The sequence below is a fragment of the Oncorhynchus keta genome, chromosome 33 (genome assembly GCF_023373465.1).
Source record: "Oncorhynchus keta strain PuntledgeMale-10-30-2019 chromosome 33, Oket_V2, whole genome shotgun sequence".
In the NCBI taxonomy this organism is placed as follows: domain Eukaryota; kingdom Metazoa; phylum Chordata; class Actinopteri; order Salmoniformes; family Salmonidae; genus Oncorhynchus; species Oncorhynchus keta.
In genome coordinates this window covers 19,712,099-19,725,785 of record NC_068453.1, presented here as the reverse complement: position 1 = coordinate 19,725,785, position 13,687 = coordinate 19,712,099, and the positions used below count along the sequence as shown (strand labels likewise).

Genomic DNA, 13,687 nt, shown 5'->3' with positions numbered 1-13,687 from the left:
ATCTCCTCTGATTTAAGGGAAATATGTGGTAATGGTAAGGTGGGCTTCAGCAAGCACCTCTAGGTCTCATTTGAAATGGCTGAAGTGTAATCTGGTTTTGTCTCAGTGGGAAGGATGTGTTATATAGTGAATCTACTGGATTCACTATATGGTATGTCAATAGAGTAGCAGCCTCTTCACGTTTTACACACATGACACAGGTTTAACGAGTGTGTGGGGGGACTCGTATTTCTAGTGAATTAAGTGTTTGTGGGCCTACGGACTTTATACATTAAATGACTAACTACATTTGGAAAGCTTTATACGAACACATCATCTGATATACTGTATAGTACAGACAGAAAACACATGTGTAAATATAACACAGGGAGGAAATCCAAATCGTACCATATTCCAGCTCATAGACGAGTGCGTCCCCTGTTTCCTACGTTACCGACATTCTCATTGAAGTCCTTTCACGTCTCTGCATAGACAGTTAGACAGCACTTCAATTGCACACTTGTTTAACTGCACAGTAATGATCTCTTCAAGGGAAAAGTAACAGAAAACGATATTTGCAACGTCACTGCTTATAGAAACAATCGTATCAATAATAATAAACCTGATAGTAGGGGACTCTTTCTTATTCAGGTATGTTATGCTCTGGAACGGTTTGCTTCAAAATCAATTACGCACCTAGTACCACAATCAAAACATAATTGTTTGCAAAACAATGTGTATATAAAATCGGTTTGGCCTTTCTTTGAAATCTATTAACGCATTGGACTGAATCGGCAGGGACTCCTCTGTTCCCAAACTGCATGCTCCATATCAATAGCCTGTCATACATGCAGATTAGTTCCAGATACGGCTCTGAAGTGTGGTTTTAGAGAGACTTGCTGCAACACAGGCTCCCAATGAAGCTATAAGCACTTATCCCTGTGGACCGTTGAGCTGAGCTGTGTTGCGACCATCTCAAAAACACAGGTGTCTAAGCTGTTTTTTTAGTACTACTAATGTCACCACACTCAGAATGGAATGAGAATACTTTGTATTTTGTAGAGTATTGTAGTGCAAATAGAGCAATGCATTGTTTGCAGCGCTCTCCTTCTCAAGCAGAGTGATTTCTCTCTGACCAACAGTGCCTCTGTTTGGTGGCACTGTGGTATCTATCCATCCATCATCATGTTCTGCTCAGGGGAGGGGAGTGTAAGTTGGGGATGGACTCAGCTGTCGATCACCGGGAATCAAGAGATCTATCCTGTTTTGTACTATACACTTAGAAAGAAAGGGTACTTTGGGGTTCTATATATATCCTTTTGGTTCTTCAATTTATATTTAAAGGACCCTTTACTAAAAAAAGATATATACACCCAGTAAAGACAAAGAAGATTGAGGGTTCTATCCTGCCCCAGAGTGTAATAGGGATTTTTGAAATTAAACAGCTAAAAAAAGCTAACCCAGTCACATCAAACTCTGAAATGACAGCTAACATTCACTCTTAATTGGTTTTTAGCTGTTTTCCATTGACATTTATATCCATATTAATGATGCTGCTGTATGACTTCACCGGACCGAGTGGCAAACAGCCAGGCACAAACTTGTGCAAGAGGAAATAATGTGTTAAATAAAAGCACACACATAAAAAAAGGGGTTCTAGAAACTTGTGGATAACTCAGAATGTAACTGCCACGCCGATTCAAAAGCCAACTGCCAATCCATTCCAGCATGACAAAGCAAGAGGACGGACGGTGGTTGAGGCAACTTGCAACTAGCCTACCAATAAGCACCTTATTTTTCAATGTATTAAAGGTGAGCAAAGTTGATTTAATTAAAATATATGAAGCAAAAGTCTTAAGATTATATACCAGATAAATAAAGTTGAAACGTTATTAGAATTTGCTAGCTAGCTAAACAGAAAAAGCTAGGCTACTTTAATTCACCACTTCACAAGCTAGCTTTCTAATAAACCATTTGTTATTATGGGACATGCCAAATAGAGCTACAGACCCAGTCTGACATTGGCAATTAGCTAATTCTTTATTTTATGTCAGTATTTCAGAGTCAATTGAGGGGACCGTTTCATTAAAACCAGTATAAGACTGTTTCTGAATAAGAGGTATGTATACATTTTATATAATAAATGTATAATAAGTATTGGTGATTTAATAGCCTAGTTAATTATTACATGACTTTAAACACAATCTGTGTTTTGCTCTCTCTTGCAGTAACGCAGAACTATCAGAGGCTCTCTCTTTCAGTAACGCAGAACTATCAGAGGCTCTCTCTTTCAGTAACGCAGAACTATCAGAGGCCCTCTCTTGCAGTAACGCAGAACTATCAGAGGCCCTCTCTTGCAGTAACGCAGAACTATCAGAGGCCCTCTCTTGCAGTAACGCAGAACTATCAGAGGCCCTCTCTTGCCGTAACGCAGAACTATCAGAGGCCCTCTCTTTCAGTAACGCAGAACTATCAGAGGCTCTCTCTTGCAGTAACGCAGAACTATCAGAGGCTCTCTCTTTCAGTAACGCAGAACTATCAGAGGCTCTCTCTTTCAGTAACGCAGAACTATCAGAGGCTCTCTCTTTCAGTAACGCAGAACTATCAGAGGCTCTCTCTTTCAGTAACGCAGAACTATCAGAGGCTCTCTCTTTCAGTAACGCAGAACTATCAGAGGCCCTCTCTTGCAGTAACGCAGAACTATCAGAGGCCCTCTCTTTCAGTAACGCAGAACTATCAGAGGCCCTCTCTTGCCGTAACGCAGAACTATCAGAGGCCCTCTCTTTCAGTAACGCAGAACTATCAGAGGCTCTCTCTTTCAGTAACGCAGAACTATCAGAGGCCCTCTCTTTCAGTAACGCAGAACTATCAGAGGCTCTCTCTTTCAGTAACGCAGAACTATCAGAGGCTCTCTCTTTCAGTAACGCAGAACTATCAGAGGCTCTCTCTTGCAGTAACGCAGAACTATCAGAGGCTCTCTCTTTCAGTAACGCAGAACTATCAGAGGCTCTCTCTTTCAGTAACGCAGAACTATCAGAGGCTCTCTCTTTCAGTAACGCAGAACTATCAGAGGCTCTCTCTTTCAGTAACGCAGAACTATCAGAGGCTCTCTCTTTCAGTAACGCAGAACTATCAGAGGCCCTCTCTTGCAGTAACGCAGAACTATCAGAGGCCCTCTCTTGCAGTAACGCAGAACTATCAGAGGCTCTCTCTTGCCGTAACGCAGAACTATCAGAGGCCCTCTCTTGCCGTAACGCAGAACTATCAGAGGCTCTCTCTTGCAGTAACGCAGAACTATCAGAGGCCCTCCCTTGCAGTAACGCAGAACTATCAGAGGCCCTCCCCTTTCAGTAACGCAGAACTATCAGAGGCCCTCTCTTTCAGTAACGCAGAACTATCAGAGGCCCTCTCTTTCAGTAACGCAGAACTATCAGAGGCCCTCTCTTTCAGTAACGCAGAACTATCAGAGGCCCTCTCTTTCAGTAACGCAGAACTATCAGAGGCCTCTCTAACGCAGAACTTCAGAGGCAGTAACGCAGAACTATCAGAGGTAACGCAGAACTCAGAGGCCCTCTCTTTCAGTAACGCAGAACTATCAGAGGCCCTCTCTTTCTAACGCAGAACTATCAGAGGCCCTCTCTTTCAGTAACGCAGAACTATCAACTTTCAGTAACGCAGAACTATCAGAGGCTCTCTTTCAGTAACGCAGAACTATCAGAGGCTCTCTCTTTCAGTAACGCAGAACTATCAGAGGCTCTCTCTTGCAGTAACGCAGAACTATCAGAGGCTCTCTCTTTCAGTAACGCAGAACTATCAGAGGCTCTCTCTTTCAGTAACGCAGAACTATCAGAGGCTCTCTCTTTCAGTAACGCAGAACTATCAGAGGCTCTCTCTTTCAGTAACGCAGAACTATCAGAGGCTCTCTCTTTCAGTAACGCAGAACTATCAGAGGCTCTCTCTTTCAGTAACGCAGAACTATCAGAGGCTCTCTCTTTCAGTAACGCAGAACTATCAGAGGCTCTCTCTTGCAGTAACGCAGAACTATCAGAGGCCCTCTCTTGCAGTAACGCAGAACTATCAGAGGCCCTCTCTTGCAGTAACGCAGAACTATCAGAGGCCCTCTCTTGCAGTAACGCAGAACTATCAGAGGCCCTCTCTTGCAGTAACGCAGAACTATCAGAGGCCCTCTCTTTCAGTAACGCAGAACTATCAGAGGCTCTCTCTTTCAGTAACGCAGAACTATCAGAGGCTCTCTCTTTCAGTAACGCAGAAATCAGAGGCAGTAAGCAGAACTATCAGAGGCCCTCTTTCAGTAACGCAGAACTATTCAGTAACGCAGAACTAGGCCCTCTCTTTCAGAGAACTATCAGAGGCCCTCTCTTTCAGCAGAACTATCAAGGCCCTCTCTTTCAGTAACGCAGAACTATCAGAGGCTCTCTCTTTCAGTAACGCAGAACTATCAGAGGCTCTCTCTTTGCAGAACTAACGCAGAACTATCAGAGGCTCTCTCTTTCAGTAACGCAGAACTATAAGAGGCTCTCTTTCAGTAACGCAGAACTATCAGAGGCTCTCTCTTTCAGTAACGCAGAACTATCAGAGGCTCTCTCTTTCAGTAACGCAGAACTATCAGAGGCTCTCTCTTTCAGTAACGCAGAACTAACTCTCTTTCAGTCGCAGAACTATCAGAGGCTCTCTCTTTCAGTAACGCAGAACTATCAGAGGCTCTCTCTTTTAACGCAGAACTATCAGCTCTCTCTTTCAGTAACGCAGAACTATCAGAGGCTCTCTCTTTCAGTAACGCAGAACTATCAGAGGCTCTCTCTTGCAGTAACGCAGAACTATCAGAGGCTCTCTTTCAGTAACGCAGAACTATCAGAGGCCCTCTCTTTCAGTAACGCAGAACTATCAGAGGCCCTCTCTTCAGTAACGCAGAACTATCAGAGGCTCTCTCTTTCAGTAACGCAGAACTATCAGAGGCTCTCTTGCAGTAACGCAGAACTATCAGAGGCTCTGTTTCAGCAACGCAGAACTATCAGAGGCTCTCTCTTTCAGTAACGCAGAACTATCAGAGGCTCTCTCTTTCAGTAACGCAGAACTATCAGAGGCTCTCTCTTTCAGTAACGCAGAACTATCAGAGGCTCTCTCTTTCAGTAACGCAGAACTATCAGAGGCTCTCTTTCAGAACTATCAGAGGCTCTCTCTTGCAGAACGCAGAACTATCAGAGGCTCAGAGGCTCTCTGCAGCAACGCAGAACTATCAGCTCTCTCTTGCAGCAACGCAGAACTAAGGCTCTCTCTTGCAGCAACGCAGAACTATCAGAGGCTCTCTCTTGCAGTAACGCAGAACTATCAGAGGCTCTCTCTTTCAGTAACGCAGAACTATCAGAGGCTCTCTCTTGCAGTAACGCAGAACTATCAGAGGCTCTCTCTTGCAGCAACGCAGAACTATCAGAGGCCCTCTCTTGCAGTAACGCAGAACTATCAGAGGCTCTCTCTTTCAGTAACGCAGAACTATCAGAGGCTCTCTCTTTCAGCAACGCAGAACTATCAGAGGCTCTCTCTTGCAGTAACGCAGAACTATCAGAGGCTCTCTCTTGCAGCAACGCAGAACTATCAGAGGCTCTCTCTTTCAGTAACGCAGAACTATCAGAGGCTCTCTCTTGCAGTAACGCAGAACTATCAGAGGCTCTCTCTTTCAGTAACGCAGAACTATCAGAGGCTCTCTCTTGCAGCAACGCAGAACTATCAGAGGCTCTCTCTTGCAGCAACGCAGAACTATCAGAGGCTCTCTCTTTTGGCTGCTGCAGACAACTACATGCAAGTTGTTCTTCTACATCATAATAATTGTATGTCTGCATAGCATTTTGGCAGGTTAACTCATGCTTATTTCTGGAGATGAACTCATGTCTCCAGTCAAGCAGGTAAGCCAGCGGCGTGTGGTCGAAGGGTGGCTGGTTCTAATCCCGGGTTGGGCACTGGAGAAAAAAAAATGACAGAATTGATCTGACAACTGGAGGGCTGCTGGGTTCACATCTTCAAAACATTCCCCTAACATTAGGCCCTTGAGCAAGGCCTTTAACCCCACAACATGTTCTCCATCCAGGGGCACTGCATGCAGCTTGAACCTGTGGTTGTCTCAACTGTATGTGTGAGGTCTGCTGTTTGGTGGTGGTTGAGAACAGAGCAGAAGACACCTTTTTGTTGATCACTAAATAATGGACAAAGTGTTGTATTGTAAAGAAGTCAGCCAGAGTTGACGTGGGCCATCATTCAAACAAAGATGCCTTCCTGGCCACCAGTGCCAAATGCCTTGTTGATTGATATGACTTGAGCCAAGAGTGTTTCCGGGTCCAGTTACATAGTCAGGCAAAACTCCAGGCCCTAGATATTACACTAAGGGGTAAAAGGTCAGTGAGGTTGGGTGACATGGTCCTCACCTGTAGTAAGTGGGTGGCGGCCCCTGGGTCAGAGGTCATGGCTTCGTTCTGTTCCGTGTTGAGCTGTGTCAGCTGCTGCTCCTCCTCCTTCGCCTTATCCCCTCCGTCATCATCATCCAGTTCATCCAGGCTCTGCAATACAGAGAGAGAGAGAGAGTTGAACACACCTTTATTGAATAATTACGGTGTGAATAGAGGTCAACTTATTGAATGGTCTTCAGGTGCAAAGAAATTAACTATGCTATACACTAAGTAACATATCAACATGATGTACATCTATTGAAAGAGAGAGAGGCATGGGTATTGAGACACCACCACTGATGTTGGCGCGTGGTGACAGCCGGGGTCATTCTCACTGTAACCGTGGTCGCCTCCGGAGAGATGTGGCCCCGGTCCCCTTAATCCTCTTAAGACATGATTTCTTTCCCAGCCCCTGGACAGCTCTGACGCAACCTATGCCACATTCACTGGGACAAGCAGGCAACAGGAAGAATGCATGCAAGGGGTCCTTACACTGCTGCTGTGGACGTGTAGTCAGAGGGCTTTTTGACCCGTGGAATGTCCCCGAAACACCCTGTGATGTAGGGGTCAGTCAGGGCACAGCGAGAAATTGTGAAATTCATGATATATGCGATTTAGTTAAATAGTGCATCAAAAATAAATGAATATGCATTGAGAAAATAGTTTGACTTTGAACTTGACGGTTGTATCCTCTATATTGACAGAAACAGGAGACAACCTCCCACTCGTGCAGAACACAAACCAGTCTTTCCTGTTTTCACGCTGTGCAACAAACAAAACTGTGCTTACCGAACGAACAGGCCCTTGAATGGTAAAAATAGCCTTAAAAGGTTATAAAGGAATGTAGTCATTTACAAAGACCTTCCTGCCAAAACGTTTATCAGCACGCCTGGGGAAATGCCAACTCTGCTCTGCTCTAACTCAGGCAGAGGTTAACGCTAGTTGTTCTCGTCTGGCCTATAACATATTGACACAGACATTACTTTTAGGAGCATGGTGCCTGTGTCTGCGCAGACAAGCCCAGTAAAAACACTGCCTGCCTTTAGCCATCTGACCCCTGCAAAAGGGCACAGGGATGCTCTGTGCTGTTTGATTTGCCCAAATGTTCCCCTGCTCCCTCCCAACTGCCTACAGCAATACACAGCTGTAGACTCCAGAGAAGCAGGGGTCAGAAACATAAAACTAATAACAGTCACATATGGAATAATGAGGGATTTTACAGTCTAACAGAAGTCAGTCTACATCAACACAGTGTTTTAAGACTAAAAATGTTGCTATGCACAGTTGCCCAAACAGAGGGACTTCTGGAACTGAGTTACGAACATTTATTTTGGATCACGGTGCTGGCTGTTTTACCCACTATTAATTCAAATCATTTCCATGCATTTGTCTTATTCCAGATAAAACAATGGGAGATCTAGGCTTATCCTTTTAAGGGATGTTTCTGATTTCAGCAGAAAGAATGTGTGTTTTTCCGACCCAGCCAGTGAGGAGACTATGCTAAGCCATATTTTGTCTCTGTACTTGATCAGTCATGGCTGCCACGTCTGAGTCCACAGGGTCAAATAGGTTTATGTCAATAGAACCATGAATATATAACCTTAGTCCAGCATTCACTTTCACATTACCAAGTCCGATAGTGAAGTATTATAGGATACTGTCCTCAGCATGCTAGTAGATACCATAGACTTCCAGTCATTGTGCTAATGCTAGCCAGCATTGGCTCGCAAACTACCTAACTTCCTTCATACTGGAGGCAGAGACATACAAATAATAGCATACTGTATGACTACTGTACAGTAACTATTAAGAATGGGTATACAGTATCATGGTGTAACCACACAACTTATCAGACAGCTGTATTTAAAATACAGATAAACACACTTAGCAAACAGACATATCCATTAGACACAGCTAAACTAGGGACAAGTATCACCTATTGAAAGCAGGAAGAGGGCACTACTGGTTGCCCTGGGAAACGCTGAGTACATTTCCTCCTGTCGAGGGGCTCTGATAAAGTGGTGATGATGACACACCAGAGGGGAGAGGGGAAGTGAGTTCTGAAAAGAAGCAGCAGAGTCCCAACATTCCTTCCTCTTCCTGTTTATGTGTGGGACCTTGGCAGGCGTAAAGCGCGAGGCCTCCGAAGAGCGTTTACTCAACATGTTATTGAGGTCTCCAAACACCAGTGTTCATCATGGGAAGACAAGTCCAGTTAAGAAGCTACATCTGGTCCCGACTGTGGCGGTCCATTAGGAATGTGTGTGCTGGGTGGAAATGTGGTCCTTTTGTGGGAAAGTGATCCACAATCTATCATTCTAATGCTGAATCCATGGCAGGAGGAACTTGCAAAATGTCTGACTGTGTCTATACCTCCCTGAATGGACTGTGTCTATACCTCCCTGAATGGACTGTGTCTATACCTCCCTGAATGGACTGTGTCTATACCTCCCTGAATGGACTGTGTCTATACCTCCCTGAATGGACTGTGTCTATACCTCCCTGAATGGACTGTGTCTATACCTCCCTGAATGGATTGTGTCTATACCTCCCTGAATGGACTGTGTCTATACCTCCCTGAATGGACATTTCAGTGTCTCAAATAACACTGCTTATGTAATAGAGGTGAAGAATCTGAACAGTTTATAGCATCCTCACCTTGTTTTAAGATGGGAAAAAAAATCCTCAACAATTTCCAACAGCTGCTCCTTGACAGAACTACAGCTGCAGACAGCTCATACAGACAGAGCACTCAGAGTATCTTCTCTCTCCTCAGTGTGGTCCTATACCTAATATCCCTTCCTAAACACTAACACTCATAGTATCTTCTCTCTCTCCTCAGTGTGGTCCTATACCTAATATCCCTTCCTAAACACTAACACTCATAATATCTTCTCTCTCTCCTCAGTGTGGTCCTATACCTAATATCCCTTCCTAAACACTAACACTCATAATATCTTCTCTCTCTAAACACTAACCTCAGTGTGGTCCTATACCTAATATCTTCCTTCCTAAACACTAACACTCATAGTATCTAAACACTAACACTCTCTCTCCTCAGTGTGGTCCTATACCTAATATCCCTTCCTAAACACTAACACTCATAGTATCTTCTCTCTCTCCTCAGTGTGGTCCTATACCTAATATCCCTTCCTAAACACTAACACTCATAATATCTTCTCAGTGTGGTCCTATACCTAATATCCCTTCCTAAACACTAACACTCATAGTATCTTCTTTCTCCTCAGTGTGGTCCTATACCTAATATCCCTTCCTAAACACTAACACTCATAGTATCTTCTCTCTCCTCAGTGTGGTCCTATACCTAATATCCCTTCCTAAACACTAACACTCATAGTATCTTCTCTCTCTCCTCAGTGTGGTCCTATACCTAATATCCCTTCCTAAACACTACACATAATACAGTGTGGTCCATAATATCTTAACTCTATCTTCTCTCTCTCCTCAGTGTGGTCCTATACCTAATATCCCTTCCTAAACACTAACACTCATAATATCTTCTCTCTCTCCTCAGTGTGGTCCTATACCTAATATCCCTTCCTAAACACTAACACTCATAATATCTTCTCTCTCTCCTCAGTGTGGTCCTATACCTAATATCCCTTCCTAAACACTAACACTCATAATATCTTCTCTCTCTCCTCAGTGTGGTCCTATACCTAATATCCCTTCCTAAACACTAACACTCATAATATCTTCTCTCTCTCCTCAGTGTGGTCCTATACCTAATATCCCTTCCTAAACACTAACACTCATAATATCTTCTCTCTCCTCAGTGTGGTCCTATACCTAATATCCCTTCCTAAACACTAATACATTGGTCCTAATATTCCCCCCTTTAACTAGGCAAGTCAGTTAACAACAAATTCTTATTTCCAATGTTGGCCTACCAAAAGGCAAAAAGCCTCCTGCGGGGACGTGGGATTAAAATAAATAAATGACAAAACACACATCACAACAAGACAGACAACACGACAAAGTCTCTCTCCTCAGAGGACCCGTTTGAAAAATTGAAGCAGACTGCCAGCGCCGACATGTTAACGTGCCAGCGCTCTGTCCGTTTACTCCTCAAATGTATTAATAAACAAGCAAAGGGCACCTCCGTCCGCTAGTCTTTTCTTCCCATTGGAGGCTGCTGCGACGGCGGTATTGCGCGACCATGTTTAATGACTTGTGTTCATTAATTACCTGCCGCCTGCCCTGGCACTGACTGAGTTCATTTGGATGATGTGTTAGAGATGGAGAGGAGCAGTGAGGAAAGGAAAGGAACAACAGCACTGAGGTGATTCACACACTGCCCACTGTCCATTAATCATTAGCGTTGTTCATTCAGCCTCAGCTAGGACCTGGCTCACAAATACAACACAGAGCTCTCTGGAGGGACTGGAGGAACTCCGGTCTGTCAGAGATCAAAGGGAGAACAAACATCCACGGTGAGAGTCGAGGGGATAAATGTGACACTTGAGGACGTTGTTGCCTATGTGGGTTAAAGTAGAGGTTTGCCGGCTATGAGGCCTGAACGATATCATCTGACAAGGTCATAAGAGTTTGTGTAAAATATGACTGTCTGGTTATCGTAACAACCTGTTATGGTCCAACGTGAAATAATAAATATCATGGAGGCAGATTAGGTGAATTCTGAATTAAATGATTGTTGTTTCGCTGAGTAAAAGGGAACAACGTGAGGATACAAGTGCATTACCCACAATGCCTCTTGGCTGTATCAAGAGTCCAAGGGAGTGTTGTTCAGTGCCCAGATTCAGGCAAGCTCGCACACACACACAGAGACAGAGTGATGAAGAGGCTGCAAACTGCTCAGTGGGCTGTGTCAGACAGATGGAGGTGCAGGTCAGCTATGGGGCCAACCTTAAACCATCTCTAAAATCAGTGCCAACTCTCTCTCTCTCTCTAAATCCAGAAAGCGTGATTTATCGGCCCTATTAATCCCACACTGGTTTTGTTCCCAAAATATGTTATTTTTTTCATTTAACTTCTGAGTTAAAATTCCAAATAAACGTGTTTTTCCTTACAGGGGTCGGTTTGGGCCTTGAAGTCAAACGGTGTACAAGACATTCTCATAAAATGCAGCTTGTCTTGGCTGTGATTACAACTTCTTTAAGTAAACCCCCAACCTCCAAAAATCGATCCTGCTCCAGAGTACAGGCCTCAGTGTAACGCTCATTCCTTCGACGATAAACGCAAATCCGACCATCACCCCTGGTGAGAGAAAATCGTGACGCGTCAGTGAAGAGCACTTTTTTCCAGTCCTGCCTCGTCCAGCGACAGTGGGTTAGTGCTCATAGGTGACATTGTTGCCGGTGATGTCTGGCGAGGACCTGCCTTACAACAGGCCTACAAGTCCTATTGCGGATAGTCTGAGTACTGATGGAGGGATTGTGCGTTCCTGGTGTAACTCGGGCAGTTGTTGTTGCCATCCTGTACCTGTCCCGCAGGTGTGATGTCCATGTGTACTGATCCTGTGCAGGTGTTGTTGCACGTGGTCTGCCACTGCGAGGACGATCTGCTGTCCGTCATGCCTAAGACAACGCTACAGGAAGACGTCTCACAGTACGGACATTGCAATTTATTTCCCATGCCACATCTGCAGTCCTCATGCCTCCTTGCTGCATGCCTAAAGTACGTTCATGCAGATGAGCAGGGACACTGGGCATCTTTCTTTTGGTATTTTTCAGTCAGTAGAAAGGCCTCTTTAGTGTAGTAAGTTTTCATAACTGACCTTAATTGCCTATCGTCGATAAGCTGTTAGTGTCTTTACGACCATTCCACAGGTGCATGTTCATTAATTGTTTGTGTCATTGAACAAGCATAGGAAACAGTGTTTTAAACCCTTTACAATGAAGATCTGTGAAGTTATTTGGATTTTTACAAATTATCTTTGAAAGACAGGGTCCTGAAATAGACGTTTCTTTTTTTGCTGAGTTTATATATATTTTTTTTAAATCAATGTTTATCAAGCACAAGCCTGGAACGGGAAAGAACCAGGAAACTGGGTCTAAAGCAGAAGTCCACATTTCCCCTTTTTTTTAATCAAACTTTACAGCAATAATGTTTTAACAAGTATGTTTAATACTCCACCAGACCTCACAGGGACGGAATCTCCACGTGGGGTGACAGTAAAAGTATGCCATTACAAAACATAGGCTACAACTACTAGGAAACGCACTATAAATCCTCCGTGGTCATCAATCATGAGACAGTGCTTGCATCAGCTTCGCTCTCTGTTGTAGATAGACCTGGGCAGGCAGGAAGCCAAGCAGAGGTCAACTGTCTGACCTCTGGCCCCAGCTTTAATCCATCTGTGGACCATGCAACACCACACTGTGTCTCACTGCTCTTGCTTTGCCAGCCTCATTCTATGCTCTATGACCTCTGTGGTTTGGACAAAGAGCCAGGAATTGAACTGCTGGGCATGTTACGAGGCTTTGGGAGAAGAGTTTGAGAGGGGGCAGAGAAGGTATTAAAACAGACTCCGGGCCTAAACTCCTAAAATGGTAGCTTACTGAAATACCACCCTGCTCTCTGTACTAAACCCATTTCTAATGTTATATCACAGAATGGGGTCGTCTTGTTTTCTGTGACAGAGAATCAATGAAATTGAGCAATTATTGCCATGTGTAGCTAATGGATAACAATGTACTACACTGTTTGGTTGTCTATCAGTCTATGTAGTCCCGAGGAGAGGCCTGAGACAGACCTTATTAAACTTTGAATAAATAAATATGCCATTTGGCAGACGCTTTTATCCAATGCAACGTAGTCATGCGTGCATAACATTTTACATGTGGGTGTTGAACCCACGACCCTAGCGTTACATGTGCCATGCTCTACCAACTGAGATACAAAGGACCACCAGTCAGTCTCCTGACCGGTCTCATCCTGCCTAAAGCAGTGCCTCTGACCTCAGCGAGAGGTGAGCGAGGATGTGTGGTCATGACCTCTCCCCGGTTTCATTCGCAAGACGACAGAATGGTCATAAGAACAACGAATGATAGTTTAATGAGTTGCTCAACCGCCATGAAAATATCAAAGGCTTTTTAATGGATACAAATACGTGACAACAGACTATGACAGAGACATTCAGTCAGCCAGAGACTGTGACAGAGACATTCAGTCAGTCAGAGACTGTGACAGAAACATTCAGTCAGTCAGAGACTGAGACAGAGACATTCAGTCAGTCAGAGACTGTGACAGAGACATTCAGTCAGTCA

At 44.2% G+C, this 13,687-nt stretch overlaps 1 protein-coding gene and 1 long non-coding RNA gene across 7 annotated transcripts in view; both read right to left on the bottom strand.

Annotated features, from left to right (window-relative positions):
• LOC118366362 (PRKC apoptosis WT1 regulator protein-like) overlaps positions 1 to 13,687 on the bottom strand; it is an 87,142-nt gene that overhangs the window by 27,571 nt on the left and 45,884 nt on the right. For both annotated transcript variants that reach the window (XM_035748974.2, XM_035748975.2), the window contains exon 3: positions 6,417 to 6,548. In XM_035748974.2, the coding sequence (XP_035604867.1) occupies positions 6,417 to 6,548 (132 nt within the window). The remainder of the gene's footprint in view (positions 1 to 6,416; positions 6,549 to 13,687) is intronic.
• On the bottom strand, positions 6,569 to 10,263 carry LOC127914634 (uncharacterized). Of its 5 annotated transcripts, none has more exons than XR_008089142.1 (4): positions 9,920 to 10,263; positions 9,512 to 9,828; positions 9,011 to 9,358; positions 6,569 to 8,960 (listed from the first exon to the last, which is right to left on the bottom strand). It is a non-coding gene; the product is annotated as an uncharacterized LOC127914634 (long non-coding RNA). The 5 variants fall into 5 exon arrangements; XR_008089144.1 differs by having other exon boundaries at positions 6,569 to 8,935; XR_008089145.1 differs by having other exon boundaries at positions 9,011 to 9,292.